Source organism: Hesperophylax consimilis, chromosome 10, assembly GCF_061612785.1.
Source record: "Hesperophylax consimilis isolate HC1 chromosome 10, BYU_Hcon_1.0, whole genome shotgun sequence".
In the NCBI taxonomy this organism is placed as follows: domain Eukaryota; kingdom Metazoa; phylum Arthropoda; class Insecta; order Trichoptera; family Limnephilidae; genus Hesperophylax; species Hesperophylax consimilis.
In genome coordinates, this window is record NC_142845.1 from 17,196,961 (window position 1) to 17,219,976 (window position 23,016).

Below are 23,016 nucleotides of genomic sequence, written 5' to 3' on the forward strand. Positions count from 1 at the left end.
TAATCATCTGCTGATTAAATCAAAAACAGGCACTTTGAAGGTACGAATAAAGTCAGATTGCATTTTCATTTCCCGAGCTTTCAATATTCTTCTCAACGCCAACTCTCTTACGTATTTTCGGTTGTCGTTTAACATGGCTAACAATATATTTTCGTGATGCCCAAAAAAGCCATTACGCTGGACTACTGGATCAATAATATCTTTTAAATCACCGGGCAAATACCGCGAAAACACTATTGTTTCGTATAAATGTCTTGCACCGGAAATACATAATGGTTTGGTCTTAATGTTAAACCACATAGGTGCGTAAACTGTTAATACAAATGTCGTTAAAGTTACCATATTTTTTTGTGGTCTTAGGGTAGAAATGTAAAGCCGAAGAATCCGATTCGCTGTAGTGAGCCACCTGGATTGTAAAATTTTACCGGGATTTGTTTTTGATAAATTTTCATTGCAGCATCCGGAGTCAATAGTTTTACACATTTTCAATAGATACAGCTGATCTGTACTTAAATTCTGTGTATTTGTCATACCTGGTAATGAACATTGAATGATTTTAAATTTCACGACAGGAAGTTGTTCACACTTATTTAAAGATTTACCAATAATTTCAGTAAAACTTTGCGGTCGCAAAATGACTTCGTTTGCATGTAATTGACAGAAAATCCACTGTAAAGGCCGTTTGAGATGTGATTCAAGGCGCCGAATAACACCTCCTTTGTACCCCGTATTAACTGCAGTTCCGTCGCATCCAATTGCAACAATTTTTTCCAAAGCAATATCTTTCGAAGACAGTAATGAAATAATTCCATTACTTATTGCTTCAGATTTTCCGGTTTTTAATGAAATGTGTCCCATGTACTCGCTCCTGGTTCTTTTACTAAACTAACGTGTTCTTCAGTTATTATTTTTTGCCGGTTGTCCTCCATGCTTAAAATTTTGTCCTTCCGTCCATCGAAGTATAAAACAAATTGATTGGAATCGATTACTAACGGCTTACTAGTAAGGGCAGTTCTTTTCTTCATTCAAGCTCGACGAATTTTACTCCTATCCACAACGCGAGATGTATCGTTCTGTGAAATTCAGCCAACATCTTGTAATACAGCGGAAATAATTGCAACTCCTGCTCGATCTGAAATACAATATCTGTCTAATGTTCTGGCCACCACAGGGAAGTCTTTCACCTCATGGTGAGAATTATTTGGTTGTGGTTCAGTTTGCATTATTTCTTGAGGAATTGAAGACGAGGCACATTTTTTAAGAATCTAAAGTTTAAACTACAAGAATGAATAGCGTCAGTTAATTTGTTTTTGCACTCAAACTCATCATGATGACGTTTTCTTGTCAATAAATTCATGTTTTTTTGTAGCATCTCGGTCCAGACCTCCTATCATCATTTTTCGATCCCTTCGCTGATTCAGTAGGAATTTTTTGCTTCTTTTCACACGAACATAAGTCCAAAGATGTGCATCTGCATGTCGCTATATCAAAAAGAAATGGGGTTTTTTCTAGCGGATCGGAAACTTCGCCAAGATGATACGCGATACACTTCACTCTGTTTGATACGCGTTTGGGGTAGAAGGATTCGTTGCTGTGTGGGAATAGTTTAACTGTTCCTACACTCCTACCTTATAATAATATTATGAAATAATAATGTTATTTTATTATATCATAGGTAATAAATAACACTCAATTTTTTTACATAATTATAAGCATTTCTAAGAATCGGGAGAACATTATTGGTGTTTTCAGTGTTTTTATCAAAAATTCAAAGTGTTGGCGATGTCGTATTTATAAATAAATATTTTTTTATATTTTTTATTTAAGATAAATACATAACGGAGCACCAATCCCGCGTATGCCGAATTCTATAGTACGAAAAAAAAAAATTCTCCATACTAGACCGCTCCACCTTAGTGTGTAATGCTCTGCCTGCCATAAAACCAAACCTTTGCCGCCATTTCAGTTTTTCTTTGTATTGAGTGATATTTGCCAAAGTTTCGTTTTAATTACTTAATTAACATAATTACCTATTTTGTGAATGTAAATAGTTGTTTATTGTGGTAATTGTTGAAACACAGTGTAATTTTCATGATCTGTGTCTAAAAGTGCGGCGGATAGGGAATTAATTATCAAAAAAATATATTAGATATGTTGCCAGTTCCCAAAAAACTGTATTAAATGGGAATGTTTTTCATACAATATCTCGATTCGGCACTGATCATTCACTAAAATGTTAAAAATTTATAACGTATTATTATTAAAATATAATAATTTACCTACGTAAGTAATAAAGTAGCTCGCGTGAACGATCCTTTATGCGGAGTCAATGTATTGTCGCTAGTCGCTAGGCTGGCCGGGGGGAGGGAAAGGGGCGGCGGGCGACCGTCTCCGACCCGCTGCAGTCGTCAGCTGGCTGTAGCTGCGCGCGCTGGTCTTCTGTTCGCCTCCGTGTGTATATTTTGTACTCCTAGTATGTCTTCATAAAGATTTCCCATTAAAACACAGTTTTATCCCATGTGCCATACAAAAATATTAAAGAATTCAGCCAGTACTTACGCATAAACCACAGTGAATAGTAAACAATCTAAGTCTCCCGTCTGACGCTAACTTCAGTCATGTTTTTCTCTTGTCTTTGATTTGACGTTTTGTGGTTGGCGCCGCGAATTAAACGTTTTTCTGATCGAATTTGCAATTTAATGTCGTAAGAATACATTCCCGCGATAATAAAACGTGTGCTAGTGAAATAAATCAACTGTTTTCGTGTGTGTTCAGACTTAAAACAAAGTTAAATCGGCGAGAGTCGCTCCTGTCAGTCGATCATAACAAAGCGTTCTCGTAATCTGTCTCGTTTTGCGAATTGTTTTCCTTATCATTTTTGTGATTTTCGTATTATTTATTTGCGCCGCAGGGACACCGTATTTATTTTTATTCTGTATTAATTCGGTTCACGCTTGTAACGAACAGGCAGCACGTGTGTATTGAACCGGTTTATTGTCGAGAAAAGTGAATTCGCCTGTAAAATGCCTGTCTAGCTTTTGGCATGCTTTGCTTGAGTTAGTCCTTTGAGTGTTTGACCTGGAATGGAGGAGCTTCGCAGAGCCATACAGTAAGTTTCCTTGATCCTCGTTGAACATTATCCAACTAATATTAATCCCCTGTAACTTGCTATCTCATGTAAATAATTTTAGGGTTGTTGGTTGTTGCAGATATGGCAATATGCATTCATTGGGCTCAGAAGTAAAACTCTGGTGAGCCATTTTTTTAATAAATTATAATAATATGTGCCTGTCATACGTTTAGATATTTTTAATATATTTTGCAATCTTCATAAGCTAACATCAAAATTATTTGAGGAACAGTAACAATTACCGACTTGTAGTTGTTGCTTTTCCCTCTAAATCAATGTTGCTATTGTTTATGTTTACTTAGTCCATTGTCACTTTTAAAATATTTTTTAGCCCTAGAATATTATTTCACATATTTTAGACCCAGCCAGTCAACGGATTCGAGAAGGCACCTACCTACCTACCTTAATTCTAAATTCAGGTTTTCGAGCGGCACGCAAAAACATTTGGCAGAGCGAAGGGGGGGTGCATTAATATTTAAATAATTATTTGACCCCGCAAACATGAATAATGCCAACATCGGTAAATTTCATTTAGTTACCCACGTGCAGATGGGGGTAAGCCATGCAAAGGGGTTAAATCTCAAATCAATTCAACTATAACCGAAAGGTGGGTGTAACTTCTACGAACAAGATTAGCTACCAGGCTGTTTGTACAAACAATTTGCACAATTTGAAATCGTCGTTTTATTTTATCCAAATATTGTAAGTATTATGCAGTTATATAACGATTGGTGTCACTTGTCTTTTCAATACCCTTCGTACGGAAAGTACCATAAACACGACTGCTTGGTGGACCCCTACTTTTCCTACCCCTTATCTTTCTGTTAAATGCATTTTTTATGAGGAAGGGGGGAGGTTAAAACAGAACTATCAGTGGTATTTCTTATCGCTTATCTACATTCTTATCATACATCGTGGGAGTTTTTTTTTGCTTGTTGGAATGCCCATGGAATTATTGTTTATTTTGTATCGGAAGTAGAAAAACTCCCGGTATCATTGTATAACCAATGACAACTACAACCTGCTGCAACCATGCTAATTCTCTCAGTATTCTCAGTACCTTCCTAGAAAAATATCTTCCTTTATGGATTAATATGGCTGCTGGAATTTTAGTGCCGAGTTCCCGCTACAGAGACGATAATATTATTATAAATTATTGCAGAAGGTATTCTTTAGGCGATAAATTATTGCTGGAACCTCTCACATGCTGATGTAGTGAATAATTTTTGGTTACTTAACGCCTAACTGATACCCAATTATTATTTGTATCTTTTTGATGTACAGTGGTATCACTTCGCCATCTTTGTAACACAGCAGTGACACTCCTCTCATAACGAGCATTATTTTCTCAGACCTTTTTCCTATACATAATTCCATAGATTATAGAAAACAAAACATTATTATGTCCAGAAACGACTGTACAGTAATGGGCCAACATTGTGATAAGCGAATTATCAATGGAATGATGTTTCAAAGTGATGAGTTTAGTTATACACATATACAATTTTACAAAGGACAAATCAACGACCCTTCATTTTAAAAAAATATAACCCTTTTTGGGATCACGTTGTGGTTCCGTCGTTCGAATATATTGTATCCATGCGATTAATTACATTATTTCGATTCTAATTTATGATTATTGATCATTAAAATTTGTTTTACCTGTTGATCGATTATTTTGCATCAAACGAAGTTCAACGAACTTTCGTAATTTTCTGTATTTTTTTATGAGGAGTTTAATTACTAGCATAATATTTTTACGATTGCGAGTTTGCGTGACATAACATACATTCCACCCTCTTGCCAAAATTTGTTCATAAAAAGGCAATCGTTCCTATCCTCTTCGTGTCTACGTTTAAAAGTCCAAGTTTTCGAAATATCAGGAATCGTTCGATTGTGATCAACGAAATAAAAAAAAAACAAATATTGGGATAGACAATCAAATAATGGGTTATTTTTCCAACTGTTGCTACGTCGATTAAACAGGTACAAACGTAGGTAAAAACCTACCCCACCGGCATTCCTTTTTTTCCGGGGTTGCCATGTGTCAGGCGCTATATTTCGCCATATCAGATGTCCGCCACATGCCGTCGAGCAATAAATTAAAACGGGGTGAAATGTTGAAACAAAGCTGTTTCACCTGCGTTTAAGTACCTAGGTACCCTTAAAATAATTATTACCTTTTTTACCATGATTTCTTTATGTATATGATAGGATGTTTTAATCGACCGACATGTTATTTATCTATGCAGTCCATGACGTCGCTTCTGGACACACTTAACTCTGTAGTCGGTGGCGTTGCTAGCATAGATATTGTGGAATAAAATAAAAACGTACAAAAAATATATATTGTTTGTTTTTTACTTTTTTTAGAGATTGCCCTGCAGACGTATTTTTCGTGGTTTTAACATCTAGGTTTACTTTACTATTTAGTTTAGATATTTCAATATAGATACCAAAAGAATATCTCGTGTCATTGAATTAAATTAACTGCTCTTTTATTCTATTCTATTCATATGTTTTTTTTTTCATCTCTTTTTTTCTCTCTCTTATTTCTGTACATCTTAACATTGTAATCTAAAACATTATGAGCCTAGTATGGTGGTTGTAGACAACAAAATAATTGTAATCATTTATTTTTTTATGAATAAAGAAACACCAAAAAAAATAAGATCATCGTTTTTAAGACGTCAAAGGGGTGACAGATTACGCTATTAGTTCAAAGCAAATTTTAAATAACTCCATATTGCTCGCCATACAATCCCAGGTGCTTGGCGACGAGACGCGCCGTGATCTGCTAGCCAGGCTATACTATATTTGAAAACTATGCTACCAATTTACGAAGCGCGGTAATTACGCGGCTGTCATCTGTCAAAGTGATAGATCCTATACAAAGAAATGATATTTCGCGGCAGTTCCCCAATTGATCTGACCCCTTCTCCTGAGGAAGATAATAGCGTAGTGTGTCACCCCAACATATAATACGTATATGCCACGCCCAAATTATGCGCGCATAGTATAGCGCGGTCTGTCACAGCCTTCAATCGCAATAACACAGGGACATCCCTAACATGGCATGAAATAATACAAAAAAAGTATTTACTGTGCAAATATTGCATAAAATATATTGTTTTTAAATCTGTACTTGACAATCCTCTAATGGCGATTGTTAGGGATTTGAGCTAAAAAATTAGAATATCTTGGAAGATTTTTGAATGCACTATGCTTTATTTTATGCAAGTCTGCGATTCTCCTGGCTATCCAATATCCCACTGATTTTCAACCGGTATTTTACGAGCCTAACAGTAGAATTATAATATTATTGATTAGTTCAATGAAGTTGTGCTATAATATTTAAATTAATGCTGAACTTGCGTTGTGCCAAGTGCCCAAAGCAGTGCTTCTCAACTTGTTCATTCAACGCCTTCCGGAAACTGAAAAAAATGTAAGGTTTCCAAATTTACATTTTTTAGTATAACTAATATTGAATAACATTATGTGCTATTTGTTTTTATTCGTTATTTTTTACGGATAGAAAAAATACAATATACCTATTTATATTTAGCAACGTTAGCTACTTCATTTTCGCTAAGTGGTCACAATTGTTCTAACCGAAAGGTAAATATTATCATCTTTAGGGATGCTGTGTGGAGGGTCTTTTTGAGGAGAGGAAGAAGTGAACATAGGTCTTAAAGAGACCCATGTTATAAGAGGGAAGAAACATAGAGGCTTGCAAATCGTTCCACAACCGAGTTCTTGAACTCAAGAAAGAATCGTAGAAGCGACCCGTTCTCGTGTGATAAATGTCAACCGTTTGACTTTTTTCCGACTATGCACCGGTGCCGAAGGGATCAATGACGCTAGTTGCTTTGAGCATCTTCCATTGTAATACCGGTATAACAAGCATACCTGACGCCTGTGCTGTAAGGATTGCAATCCGTTTGTTAAACTGGCGTTTTTCCGGTATTTTGGGGCTCCAGACCATAGGTGACTCCCAAATTCAGCAGTAAATAAATTAGAACTACTGCTGTCTGTGTCCGGGCATTTATATGCAGAAAGGTTTTGTTTCACTGTCCACAACCTTTTGTCGATGCTATAAATTTTATTATTTGATAATCAATAAACAAGCCGTCATATAACAATATTATGTACTAGTGAATGCTGTTTTGAGAATTCCTTCCATGTTTAAAAGTTTGAACAACTGAAAACATTCAACACGTGTTCCTATGCTGTTCTGTATAAATATTTTGTATTTTTGTTTGCATTTATCGCATGCCTGAACCACCTGTAGCGTCTATTATTACCCTACCTATCTCCCGACAGGTGCATTCACTGCATATTTAATTTATATCGATGTATCACTAATAATACAATACGTATGTTCTTCGGTAGGAATTGTACCTATTCGACTGTAATTTATTCGTTCGTATCGGTTCCCTTCTCTTTGGTAGGGCTCGTCACTTTCCAAGGGGGCACAGGCCAAAGGAAGGATAAACCATAGACATACAAGACATTGGGATAAACCCATTATGCAAGGCTTGCGGAATTATGGTGTTAAGTACAGGGTTTTCCAATAAGAGTCGTTATTTTGAATAGCCCGCTATTTCGGTAGATGTTACTTTTGTAGCTGTCATTTTTTGACATTTGACAAGTAGAAACTACGCCATTAATAAAAATGGAACGATACACGCTTCAACAACGCATTGAAATTATTAAAATTCACTTGAGTGATTCAAATGCAAATCATCTTGAGTGATGAGGCCCATTTCCACCTCGGTGGCTTCGTCAATAAGCAAAATTGTCGCATCTGGGGCTCGGAAAACCCAAGAGTTATTGTTGAAAAGCCTCTCTATCCTCAACGTGTGACTGTTTGGTGCGGTTTATGGTCCATTGGATCTTACTTTTTAGAAAATGAGGCTGAAGCAACAGTTACGGTGAATGGATTGCGCTATCGAGAGATGATTAATGATTTTTATGGCCGGAATTGGATGGTATTGATCTGGACAACGTTTACTTTCAACGAGACGGCGCTACGTGCCACACAAGCATCGAAACCATTGATCTTTTACGATTGAATATCAAAATAACACCTCTTATTGGAAAACCCTGTATATTCAGATGACAAAGAAAAGAACTGCCAGTATTAATTCGACTCTCGGCATCGGAAAATTTCGATGGATTGAGATGATAATATATATACTCAGCAATCGAAATGTGGAAATGCGTTATTTTTTATCCAAATTAACATGACAGTTTTTTTGTGTGATACTTTCATAATGTACTAAAAATTTAACCCAACGGAAAAGAGTTTGAATTAAATACTCAGAAATAAAATATTTTTTTCAACAAATTTATGGAAAATCTACGTCTTTTTAGAATATTGGGAATTGTGCAAAAAAATTCCTCTGAGAATTCCGGAATTTATTTATTCATTTTTCTCCGTTGGTCGCTGTTATTTCAACCGGGAACAATTTTACAATCGGGTTGACTCACTTCAATGACTTTGACATAGATACTACATTGAACTTTGTGGCGGTACATACTAAAACTTCTTTTGGTCAAAGAAATTATTTATATCATGCACCACTTATGTTTAATATTCTTCCAAATCATATTAAGGTGACACAATACCCTGATAACGGGGATTTGCCCCGACGTTCACATTTTAATTATTTCTGATGAGCTTATTACTAAAATGTTAAATGTTTCTTGAGGGATTCGAAGGGATGCAAGTTATTTATATATAAGATTAATAAAAACAGGACCTTATCATTAAATATATTATGGAAAAAGGTATGTACATTTTATTCATTGTAAAATGTTGTAAGATAAGCGGCAAGCACCAGATTTTATTTTTGTAGACGATGAATTAGTAACTTCCCGACGAATCTCTCTAGAAACTTTAGAGATTTTATTAATGTATTCATAAGAATTAATCAAAATATAACACTCTGAAATTTCCAATTTCTATACCGCTAAAGGAAACACGGCCGTAAGTACTTTAATACTGTAACGCACGCAACTGTATTCGTGTGCAGGTGCTGAAGTACTTAGACCGTTCCAGGCCAGTGTCGGCCAGAGCTCAAGCCGGAAAGGTCGTCTCTGTTCCGGCCCGAATGTACGGTGATTTCTTTTACGTATTTATTTATTTAATCAAACGATTACTTTTAATTCTATTAGTGAAATTTTCTGTTTTCTATAATTTAACTCCTTCCTCAAGTGAGTAAAGGTTTTTTGTATGTTTCACCAATATAAAAGAAAACATTACTTTTTTTCAATTGTTTATACTTAAAATGTGCACAGTGGTCATGCTTCAGATAAATTTGGACATTGTTAAAAAAATATGAAAACAGTTTATTTGGTAGAAGTTTTTTTTAATTCTTAAGTTTCTTTATTTTAATAGTTAAATATTACCTTAAATATTTTTTTGAATAAAAAGTTCCGCTGTTATGTGCGATTTTTATTTGTAATCGTCACACCTAAAAATGATTATCAAGTAAAACTTATTTCATATAAAAAGTATTTCAAATATAATAATTATAAACAATGTAGTTTCTTTTTACATATAAATTATATTATTTGGGTTTCAGTCACACCAATTTTTGGGCACAGAAAAATTGGAACTGATTGTGAAGAACTCAGACATGCCATAAATACCTAATATAATATTTTAACTAAAAATTGCTTATGCAAACAGATTTTTCAAGAATTAACTGGGTCTGCCCTAGACTAAGGTATTATACAAAGTGACCGGTATAAAATTTTGGAAATTAGAAAGTTTTTTTTTCCATAAAACAAATACTCTACATCGAAAATTTTTCTCCATACAGACAATTAGACATATGTTACCTATAAAGTACCTAAAGTCATTCGAATATTAAAAAGAGTTATTCATCTTTTAAGTTTAGATTGTTAGATCATTTGTTGTAGATTTAATTGTACAATTATCCCCCCAAGTTACTGCACTTACTTACTTTGAAATGATTTTCAAATTTAAGGTAAAATTGAACCAATTTATAATAAATCTCTTGGCTAATATATACGTACGTTTCAGTTAAATATGGGAAAAAAGAAGACAGAATGAGTTTTATCCCGAACAAAATGACGGCACCAAGGAAAATGCTTAACGGAATTGAGACGGTACTACATAAATAAACACTTAAAAGTAAATTTTTGGGCTAAATTTTATACAGAAAATAATTGTAAAATGACAGCTTAATTAATTTTATATATCTATAAATATGTAGGTATATACATGTATACGCACTCGATAAACTTCCAGCGATTCCTGAGCTTATTCAATTTGTAGATAGTATAAGAAGTACATTCATTTTGGTTTCCGATGAAATATTTTTTCCACTTCAAAAGAAAAACAAAGCATTGGACGGTGAAGGTTTTTTGATATCGAAATACTGACATAAAATTTTACCCATTAAATCCCACCTATGTATTGTAAATTCCTCTAGTCCTACAATGAGTTCTGTAACTCATCGGGATTGCTCTAGCAAGAAATAAAATCTAAAATCTGAGATGTAAAAAACTGTAATGTACGAACTATTTTCTATGTCAAAGTTTTATTAGTAAAAATATTTTATTTTTCTATTTTTGTACTGTTTCGTATGTGAAACTTATAATTTTGATATCAAAATACCAATGTAAAATTGTACCTAATTACTCCCACCTATGTATTGTAAGTTCCTCCCGTCCTACAGTGAGTTTTTTAACTCATCGGGATTGTTCTATCAAGAAAAAAAATAATAACAAAAAAGTATTTGTGATTTATGATTATTTGGGATGCCTTGCATACTGCAGATGATTATATACTGTATGTAGATACCACGATTTTCAAAACACCATGCAAATTATGCAATTCATTAACTAATGCCAACAATTATGAAAATTATTATTATCATTTTAAATTTATAATTATAAAACTTGTCCGTGTGAAATCAAACTATGTCACACTGTGCGAAATTTTGACCAACGCGGGGCGTGAACGAAATGTTTTGGGCCATAGTATTACTCTAAAGCGGCCGCTACACTACTCGCTTCGACGCTTCGACGAAGTCCTCGACGAAGTTTGAAGTGCGTGCCCACACACTTCGCAACTTCGCGAGTAACTCAGTCCAATCAGTCAGTGATTGGTTTATTTATGCCGTGACGCATCGAGTCCTTTGACTCGGGCGCATTTACCGACAACAATCGGAAGTCTTGCGAAGCGAAGCGAAGATGCCCGAAGCGAAGCGAAGTTCGTGCCCACACTATCGTATTCGGTCAACTTCGATCAACTTCGCGAGTAGTGTAGCTGGGCTATAAGGGCTATAGCCGCGCCCACTAAAAACGCCCATAACTGATATTATTTTGACGTCTTATGTCCTCTTAAGTCTACCAATTCCTTAGTTAAATTTAAAAAGTTAATTAAGGTGTTTGTATTGACAGACGATTGTCTTAATATTTTTTCATCCTTGTCCTTTCTAAAATAAGAAGATTTTATATAAGTCCCATTTGCTAAAAACTGAATGTCACCCTATCTGTCTTTATTATCTACTTTGCTTCTTCTTTTGAATAATGATTAATGATTAGTTATGGTTCAAATATTGTTACAATATACTGTCAAATTACTCATCTGGTAACACATCTAATACTTATTTTTTTCTTTAATTTTGAAATATTTTGTGTTTGTATGTAGAATTACTTTATGTTTGTGATTACTCTTATGTTTGCTTCACTCAAATGTAAATTGTTAACCTCGATACAGGCTTAGTCCTAGTGAGGTTGATTTTTATGTGAAAAAAGTGTTTTATTTATAGTGAGATGCAATAAATAAATAAAAATACTAAATTTAAATATCAGGTTGTCGAGGGGTAAAGTGCGCTAACTTCGGGGGTAATTCTACAAGATGTAAGTGCAATAAAAAATTTAAATAACTTTTTTCGAAATTTCAACGTTTTGAGGTTGTTTTTAGGCAAGAAAGGTGTAATTGTTTGTTTGTGAAAATAAATATTATTGTATGGAAAAATATTTTAGTATGTGAAAATAAACATTGAAATTTCAAATAAAGTTATGCATGTTTTTTACTTTTACCATGATGTAAAATCACATCCCGAAGTTAGCACACCATGTATAATGTATCCATTTGCGTTTTGCCATTCCTCGAAAACCCTTTAACTCCCTTTTGCAAATTGTTTCATACCCATCGTTTCGATTCATCATCATTAATTTTGGACGTTTCCACAAATAGAACCGATACAAATATAATAATAAGTTGTGCCCCATCCATTGATGTAATTTGATACAGAAACACCCCCTCTTTATCATATTTATCATTGATGATTGATTGAATACTCAACTGTACGATACATCACCTGGTTTCTTACCATACCTACTGGGAAATTACATACTATGTAATTCCATAAATTACATTTTTTATTTTTATATTATTTAAACGCCCATAGGGCTTTTACCTATAATAATGTACATCTTTATTGTTTTAGTTATACAGATTACATTTAAAAAAAAATCAGTGTTAACAAAATAGAGGTTACATAAAAAAATATCAGAGTTGACAAAATATGTTACATAAAATATAAGAGTTTAAAAAATATAGGTATGGATAGAGTACAAATAAGTGAGACGAAAAATAGAAAATCTGCCAAAATCCTCCAAATCAACCATAATGATAATAAGAACATAGTATGTAATTTCCGTTAAAACGACGTTACAACACGTCTATACTCATTATTGTCTCACAAACCCAAGACAAAATTTTGGCAAGAAAAAACACTCTTATGTTTCCAGTAATTTTTTTATTCAAATATTGTTCATGTGTGACAAAGATAGATAGTGCGTATGAATGAAATAAACGAAAGCGGGCGGCGGTTTCGTATTTTCGTCAATACACTACATTCATCACGGGTGTGACTGAGATAACAAGATGCGTTTACTCGCTTACCCTATAAGATGAACATGAAATACTATGAGACGACCTACTGCTATTAGGCTGTACTTCTTATACTTACGTGTTGCTACGTTAATTCATTCGTTCAAGATCTGCAATCCCGTTTTTAACCAGATTACCAATAATTTGAAGAGATTCTATGCTCAATATGCGATTTTCAATCTCTCATTGACATAACTCTTGTTTGCGACTGTGATTTCAGCGAATCAGCAAAGAAAACTTTTTTAAGGACGATTTTAGAAGTGATAACGAAAAATGGAGTGATTTTGTATCATAATTGTATGAAATTACGCTCCCTTGAAATTACAATTAGTGTCGCCAGTAAAGGCCTAAAGCTATAGGCCTTACCCAATATTATGAATGTGTAATCAATTCAGATTTGACTGCAGCTTACTGAAATAGGCTGGCCATTATCGGCCCTTTCACCAATGGACCAATGGAGATTGTTCCGAGTGATAGCAACATCCATTATTTGCTTTTAATAATAATGCTATTTGATTGGCTGCAGTATCAAACGTTTAACAGTGTGGTACGGAGTGATTGACTATTGGGAAACTAGGCCAGGCATATATTCACATTTACAGCGAAATGGTTTGTTTGTTTATTGTTAAAGAGATGTTTAACACTGGAAATGAAATTTAACACAGTTCCATAGTAAGTTTATTTTTGACTTCGAGTCATAAATAAACCACTGAGAGTTCAACCGCTTTGCACTTAGTAGTTTCAGGATGGTGGCCGTTTTAATGGTTCAGTAAGAATTCTTTTTTCAAATGTGTAATCGTCGTATTTATTTGAACTTTATTATTAGCTTTTTTTTTCAATATCATGGTACCTACCTGCCTGAATAAAGATTGAAAAAAGAATTTTTGTTGAACATCGTTTCTTTGGACACATGTCCATAATTCCTTATTTGAAAATTTTGTTTTAAAATATTGGTTTGACGAAGATAAGAGTATCAGGATAATATGGCGCGAACGTTATTGGCAGGAGAAATCAAGAACGCGTGGAAGATGCGACACGATTAAGCGTACAAAATACTTGAGACGGATGATGAAAATAGTCTTAATAATAATAATAATAATAATAATAATTGGATAATTTGTATAGCGCCGTTTTTGTGAAAAATCACCTCAAGGGCGCTGTACAATTTATTTCCTAGGATCTACATTTGTTATTTAGACCAACTGTGCCAGCACGAGGTTCGTCATCCGTTCAGGCATGTGTCTGCCGCCAATATAGCGCTGACATGTGTCTGCTGCCAATAAAGAGCGCTGACACAACATCCTCACATAGACAACAAACCTTGGCAGCACCGCTGTGACGCTCGACGAAGACAGAAGATGGAGACTCTGCTGCAAGAGTCCTAGGTAGCGAAGGAACTGTACCAGCTGCTGCAGGGAGAGAGACTACCCCGTCCACCAACTGTGCCAGCACGAGGCTCGTCATCCGTTCAGGCATGTGTCCGCCGCTAATATAGCGCTGACATATGTCTGCTGCCAATAAAGAGCGCCGACACAACATCCTCACATAGATAAAAGACCTTGGCAGCACCGCTGTGCAAAATCACCTCAACCTAGTTTACCTTAGTCTCTCCAGTCACCTCCCAGCCTTTCATGCCACCTAGTGCATCCTCTCGACCTTTTCAGACTCCTTCCTGGCTCCAATACATTCTTTCTATTGTCGTGATCCGACGATTTCACACCTCTGTCTCAGACCCTTAGGGCTCGCTTATCGCAGGCTATCATAAGCAAAATCTTGAATCAAAGTCAAAGTGAAGTTTATGTGTGTCATCTGTAACAAAATACATAAACAAAAACAGAAAATAAAAACAAAAACAAAAACTTTAAACAAAATATGGCTTATCTGTCCTCCAGGCAGACATCCTCGGTTGAAAAGGTCCCGTAAATCCCGACACCACTTGACACTTGAGTCAGGTATAAAATCTTCAACTGCATTGAGAAATCTTTGTTCTAGCTTCACTTTCAAAATTTAATCGGTTTAAAATGCTATAATAATTGCAAATTATGACAGAAGCCCATGTATTAGACGGTGTATGAAGCCAGAAGTGTATGTCATTGGAGAGTTGAGAGGTTGTACTGCAGTTCATTCGCTTTGCCAACCCCTTCGATGAAAAAGGCCTGATATCAGTTAGTTAAGGATGAAAAATCTAAATCACGAAAGCTGTGCAAATTTCGTGTAACATATTTCAATGCCCACTCTGTTTTTATCCACCATTTTTTTTGTTTAATAATAGTTGCCAGCAGTCATTAACTGACATTTTTGTAAAAATTAAGTCCCATCTACCTATGTTTTCATGCTTTCTACAGTAAATAAGTCATTATGTCAAATAACACAATGTTTTTAACTAGATGACCACCCGACTAGTCACTAAGTGCGTGTAATACCAATATTTTTTCATACAAACTCACTAATATATTTTAATGACTTAAAAGTGGGATAATGTGTGGGAACGTACATAAAAAACGCATATAAATCACTTACATACCTTGGCGACTTCTTGCAAGACAAAAATATAATCATTCCTTGTTCCAAAAGTCACTAAATGCAGTTTTTATTATTTTTTCCTACAAATAAAACAAATTGTTTAATTCCTACGCGAAAGCAGTTGTAATGTTTGAATGAAAGTGCATTTTAAAAAATCCACTTTCTTATTACTTTCGTTTGGATATAACTGATTACAGGTAGCTGAAACTTTAAAGTCGATTATGTGGAATAAACTTATTGAATTATCAGAATTAACATATTGTTACTTAATGATTTCTGGCACTAAGCCGATGATACATTATGTAGTCGATTATACCAACTCTTTATTCATCTTACTTAGTTTAGTAATTTAGATTTATTTAAATACTCGCGAATAAATGCATTAAAATTAAAATTTGGTCCCTACATAACTAGTAAAAAAAATGATTGCATTACTTTCAGGTTTGGTGAAGTAGAAGTAGGCCAATGAATGTTTACCTGATAACAGAGTAGGTAATTCTGACGTCAGCGGATAACACTAACACGTACAGGTTTCTTTAGTTCCACTTTCAATCTCTGTATACCTTTCCCAACACTTGGTACAAGCTGATACAGACGAAACAGCATCCCCAATGAGCAACTTGCATGCATTTTTATTTTAGTAGTTTTTTCTATCCAGAATAATTAGGTACGGAAATGCAACAACAAAAAATGCAAAAAAATTACACAAATCCGTCTTTTTACCTCGTTTTATTTTATACAACTGATATTTTTTTTTTATTAATGTTTTTTTTTTTAAATTTTCTTTTAAAATTAATGGTGAAATTAAAGATTTTTGGTTGTGCGCCTTGTTTTAAAAGACCTAATATTTTTGGCGAACCCTATATAAATGTATCCATTTTCGCAGCGTTCCGCATACATATGCAATATTTGTCTAATTTATATAGCGCCGTTTTCGTGAGAAATCACCTCAAGGGCGCTGAAGTGTACATACATGGCTGTTCCAACGTCAATAAAAACCTACCACATTTCTGATATTTTTAATTCTTCATTTTTGCGGGTATCATTTTTCATATATATTTATAAATTTTAATTGATTGAAAAGTTTAAAAGAAAAACTTTAAATTCATCACAAACTCCTTGGCCACTTTCATCACAGATTTCCAGCATCATTGGGTTGTATATTATTTCTCTCTGGCCCGTTGTTAGTACAATCTGGCCTGTATAATGTTCAGCGTCGGCCCGGCAGAAGGTTAGTGCAGTTTGAAGTTACCCCACTGGCCTAGTTCCTTATCGTTTGGTGACTGATGAACTGCGAGCGGCACTAGGTACAAGATACCCAGCTAACCATGCCTTACAGTGTGGAACACATGGCCCGCCCGGTGCGATAAACAAACTAAACGTGCACGCTTATAATGGTATTTTGGTTTGTTTTCCTGACATTATCTCTCTCGGCTTTATCGTGTCGACAGGACCGGACCTAACCAAAATTTAACAAAAATAATTATGCCCCAAAGAAAACTATTTATTTTTTGCCACTCTGTACAATTGCCAGTGGCCCTTAAACCGTTTGAATCTAAGATGTCCTTATATATATATGATATGTCCTGCATATTTTTTTATTTTTTTTAAAAGAAAGACAAACATTCCCGGGTTACGAATAACCTGACAATATTTGAAAATCTCCTACTACCACCACAGTAAGCCGTATCCACCACGATAAGCAGTTTCCTTGTTATAGGTATGTTCAATTTATTTTTTTTTGTAATTTTCAGAATTCTCCCTTCTCTGCATCTGGTTTATTAGTAAAATGAAAAAGGCGCTACCGGTGCACGTTTTGATGATTTTAAATATTGTGATTTGCTAATATTGTCTTTACGAACTTTTGTAATAAAGTTTAAATAGATTACACGTGATATTATAGTTCCTTGCCCCAAGTGCTCGCTCCTGTGCTATTTATCGTTAAGTAGCATTGATAAATATTACTTACATCTGAATTTATTTCTTTGCGTTGATCAATGGTGATAACAAACGTAGGGAAATAATTATTTATTAATGCATTTACTCGCTCGAATTTAAAAGGGCCAAATCGGCCGCTAAAGCCTTGGTAAGCCGTAGAATAGTTTCTTTTTTAGACGCCGAGGCGCTAGCAGTAACGCGTGTCAAATTGAAATTTACGTCTGACCGAAATTAAAGTTGCTTAATTTTACCAGTATGAAATATTATTTTCATCGTGCAATGAAGAATGTTTTCGTTATTAGTTATTAATGAACAATCAACTGAAATAGACTGTTAAGGTATTATAAGAATGATTTTAAAAGTTTAAACGTTAGGACAGTTTGTTTTCAGCGGTTAGTTCGTCATAATTTCATTAGGGATGCACTAACTCCAACGAATCAAATACTATTGAAGTATTCGTACCACTGGAGCGACCACGCGAAATAAATAATTTTGTCTCGATTGCTCGAGATATCCAGACGATCATTTTTTTAATTCTCCGCCAACATTAAAAAAACATAACATAGAATTTTTACATGGAGTCATACAAACTTGTTATGATGCTATATGGCCAATGAGTTAACCTGTATTTTACCGTTTGTTTCATTTTTGTAGGCTTTGAGATCACGAGATAATTTGCAATTTTTTTCAATAAAGCAATCGGAGGCATTTAAATTGGCGCATTTATATTACCAAAAGCAATCCAGTGGTTATTATCCTCGCATATAGGACCATACTGTTTGAATAGGGAATTTTATCAAAAATCAACTGGTAAATTAGTAGTTCGATTTTAAAAAGAAAAAAGGAACACGTTCCTCTATTAAAGTCGTAAACAATTCGTATAACATTGCTGATATATAGACCTCTTTACGACCTACGGATTATGCTCCAAGCCGCGCTATGTTCGAAATTCCAACCAAGCCAAGCTTAAAATCAACTGATATACCGGGCCTATGAAACGATTCTCCTACCCTGCCCCTTGTCATATATTTACAGGTGAATGATTTGAGTATGCTCGAAATTTTACAGTATCAGTAACTATCTACCTGTATATTTATTTCCTTGTAGTGCTTGACCCTGCATCGCGTTCTTACATTTTTATTATCCTATCTCACCGTGAATTTTTTATCAATACACTTACTACAGTTTCACTCAAATATATATTCTATCATCTTAGGTTGCACTATTGAATTATAATATCATTCATTGTATCCTATTTTTTTTTATATTTCTATAATATTCGTCCTTGCCCTGTATGTAATATGCTAATAGATTCTCTAATTAAATACTGCCAGTAGAACACATCTTGGGCTTTTCAAACAACCGAGTATTTTTTATATAAATCTTTTTATAAGCCTAGAGAAAGTAAAATATCAGGCCTATAAAAACTGCTTTAAAGCTTGAAATCTGCTACCTACGAACCCATTTTTAACTATGGTTTTATTGTATAATGTGGCAAATTAAATTCTTTAGAAAGTCATAGTAAAACATTTAAATAAAAAATAATTGTTTTTTTCTTGCATAAATCAAAATAGGCGGCTGGTGTTAAGCGGGAATTTAAACCTTATCACCATCTACATAACGAGTGTTATTGTTAGCGGCTCGATTCCAAACGACGTGTTGCATCGCCTTAATATGTTTTTACGTCACGTATCAGTCAGCATCTAACTTTTTTGACGTTTGCTTACCCTTCTAAAATAATGTAAATTAGTTTTGTGACATGAAAATATTTACATATATACATTTGAAACCTGAAGTTGACAGTTTCTGTTCCTTGTTCTAGTAATTTGTCCAATTCTTAAATTAATAACCGAGCATTTGTGTGTATTTTTTACAGTTGGATGAAAAATGGAATCACCTCTGTTTAGGTACGTTTTGGTTTATTTTTTCTTTGTTTTCCTACACCCGCTAATTAACCTAAAGTTTGTAAATGTTAGCTGGCATTAGAAAAGGTGTATTTTTTATAAAGCTAGAACATGTTTCTTGTCTTAAGAGATCACTAACTCGATGAATCTTATTTCAATGTGTCTGTATTGTTTGTAATTTGTATGTGTATCTGTTTTTAACATACATTTCTTTACATGACATGTATGTAGTGTTTATTTTGTAGGGTGAACTTGATCATAATTCAAAGTTTGAATTCGTTATTTTCATTGGTTGCTTTTATCCACTTTTTACATATTCCTCAACACTCCCGCATTTACCAATCAAACTGAGCGACAGCTGGAAAGTTTCTTTCAAACACATTCTCCTTGTATCTAACTCGACTGATAATATTCTTCTTCTATGTAACACTATATTTGTCAGGTTTGGGTATTTTTTTCTCATCTCAATATTCGCTTAGGTTTGATTGGTGAAATAAATACTCGTTTATTTTTTACAGTTTTTAGACTGAAAATTGATATGTGTACTTTTTTATCTGGCCGTTGAAACTTAAAGCTGCACTTAACTTGAATAATGAACACGCGTGTTACTTTATGTGTGGTATGTTTTAGTAAAACACCTAATAAGTAAAATGCACTCACTCACCCAAAACCCTCCAACGTGTAACGTATTTATTTCTACATAATTTAGTTTTCTATATTTTATTAACCCTGTGTCCGCCTTTCCTTAATTCTATTCGGTGTCAGTTAATTGATCATTAAAAAACAGTTATCGTTCCATTGTAATTTATTTGTGTGGCCTAATCGTTCAGGCTTCCGCATTATCCCACATGCAGGTCCTTACTGTAATAATTAAGGTAGGATTCTCAACTGTTCGAAAAATAAAATATCACTTTTCTGTGGCTTGGCAAAATGTACAATGAGCTCTTTATTTTAATTTTATTTATTTAACTTGACTTTATTTTATTTTATTTATTTGGGAAAATCAACAGATTATTTACAGATATAAGAATAAACTAAATAATAAAGATAAAATCCAATAACAGATTTTCACTTAAAATTATAATAATAATAAAGAATATTAAAAAAAACTAAGGGTTCTGTACCCGTGGCCTGAGAGATTTATAAAAAACACAATATTGTAAATAATAAATAAAAAATAATAACAGATCTAGGAACACAAATAAATAAAAATTTAAAGTTAACCGATATACTAATAACCAGCTAAATTTCAAAAATTTAAATTAAACTGATATACTAATAACCAGCTAAAATTCAAAACATAATGTATTGTAAAATTTCAACACAGCAGCAATCAATAAAAGCACTACACAATAGCAATAATAACAATATAATAAATTTATACCTACAACTAAATTGAACACATGAGTATAAATTGGAAGGTAAGTAACTGGAAAGGATTCAAAGCAACAACATGATAACTTCCAGTAGAATATTTAAAAATAATACATATTATTATGTGCCGTGATTAAATATATCCTAATGTACAAATCACACAATAATGTAACAATAAAGTTACAAACTAAGGTAGGTATATCAAATTAGAAATTTTTAGAAAAAAAACTTTTTTTTTTACAAATTGCAAAAAACAAGGAACCATTTTAGCATTATTTCGTTACTTTTTAAGATTTGAACATATTTTCCTCTTATTTTATATTGGTCGGTATTTCTTGAAGGATCTTCAACGCTCTATATATACGTATCTATCTTTAGCGATCTTCTTTCGAGAGGGAACTCTTATTATTATTATTTTTTCTTTTGGTTGATTGATTATGCTTATTTCGCATAAATTCCAACCTCTTCTTCTTAGCCATTAAACATTTATAAAAGAATAAGTATTACATTTAAGTACACAATTTGTTTAAAAGACAATACGCTTTGATATATTTAATTATTCTACAGATGGGTAAACGCCATGGCATATTGGATCATTTTTTTTACTATGGTACCTTACGAATACCAAGAAAATATATTTGTTTATACATATAAATTTCATAGATATTTGATGTATTGTCAAAGAATATGCAAAAAACTTGGTGTTTTAAGCCCAGATCCGACATACCGAGGAAACCATTTCAGTGATCATTTTGATATGTAGGTGTTATTACTATCCTGGGAGTGTCCTAGCTGGTCTCCTGCTGTTTCCTTTCAGTTCCCTAGGCATATCCGAGGATGCTTTATTCGCCTCCACAACGTTTAGCCACCTAACTTAGTCCTCCCAAAACTCCTTCATGCGGGCTTATTATTTTTTATAAAGCAGTCTCTTTGGTGGTCTTCTATCTCCATCCTTGCCACGTAAATATTATTTTCTTGCTATTTTTTTTATTACTTTTATATAACTCGTTTTTGAAGAGCCTTGGAGCATTTTCACTGTTTTTTTCTCGACAAATAATACGATAGCGAAAAAAAAAATTTATGTTAACGAATAAATTTTTCGATTTAAAATGAGCCATTTTTTATTTTTCGCTAAAACGACAAGTTCGTTTTTGATCGCGAATGTGGCGTTGTCACTGGCCAACGTCGATTTCAGCCGTCTTACCGGCCAGAAGCGTTTTCTACGTCACAATGACGTTGCGACTAGTTTAAACCGTTTGGAATGTGCGGTTATAGATAGTTTTTGAAATCAATAATTATGAATTATGAAGCAGTTTCAGTACGACGATCAGAATCAGAAAAGTAAACTTTAAATCTTCCGCACATTTTTAACAGTATTATGGTTAGATGTGTTTTGGTTACTTGTTATTCCTTCTATATTCCATACGCTACCCGTAACCATCAGGGAATTTAAATTCATTCATTCACTTCCTTCGTCCGTTCATAAATTGAAATAAATAACCCGTTACAGGTGATTAGAACTAAGGTAGGTACTGCATTAACGAGTTTTTTCGAAGTAGGGACGTGCTTAACCGTCCGATTCATTTTTAATGGACGCTAAGAGAAAACAGATAATTTAAATAAATCTTTCTTTGTATCATGATTTTATTTAAAATGTGTTCCATTTAGGACGGGTTGTTTCTGAGAATTTGAACAATTCATCAAATTTCAACGTTCATTTTCCAGTTCTGTGCAAGATTTTTTCAAGTTCTGTTTTAATTTCAGTTTTGTCAAGCAACTAGCCTATAATGACATAATAACAGAACTTGAATAGGACTTTCACAGAACCCGGAAATGATCGTTGAAATTTGATGAATTGTTCAAATTCTCCGAAACAACCCGTCCTTAATGAAAGCCACATGGTAACGGATCGATTTGTAAATAGGCTGGATTGTACCTAGTGAATAATTTTCTTATATTCATGTTAATGTTTTTTTCATCTGTAGGTACTTATCACTCCATCGATTTAACGATAGGTACTTTTAAGTAGGGTTTCAACTATATGTTAATATTAGGGTGGCCACAGACCTGTGAATCCTGGAATTATTTTAGTAGATTCATACTTTTTGGTATTAGGGTGACCACTGACCTGGAAACCTGGAATTATCTAGGATTTCTATCGATTAGTAAACTGGCAGGATGCCGCCTAGTATGTATTAGAAACCTTC

At 33.9% G+C, this 23,016-nt stretch overlaps 1 protein-coding gene across 8 annotated transcripts in view; it reads left to right on the forward strand.

The window, feature by feature from the left end:
* Positions 1–23,016, forward strand: part of LOC149420385 (tripartite motif-containing protein 2-like) — a 249,795-nt gene that overhangs the window by 10,570 nt on the left and 216,209 nt on the right. Inside the window, exons 1-3 of one of the 8 annotated variants that reach the window (XM_089636673.1) lie at positions 2,405–2,451; positions 2,912–3,109; positions 3,192–3,251. The exons of 2 other annotated variants lie outside the window; for them this stretch is intronic. In XM_089636673.1, coding sequence (XP_089492799.1) covers positions 3,084–3,109; positions 3,192–3,251 — 86 coding nt within the window. In that variant the 5' untranslated portion in view covers positions 2,405–2,451; positions 2,912–3,083. Of the gene's footprint in view, positions 1–2,404; positions 3,110–3,191; positions 3,252–23,016 lie in introns of those variants that run through there. 5 more of the 8 variants (XM_089636674.1, XM_089636671.1, XM_089636670.1 and 2 more) reach the window with 5 other exon arrangements.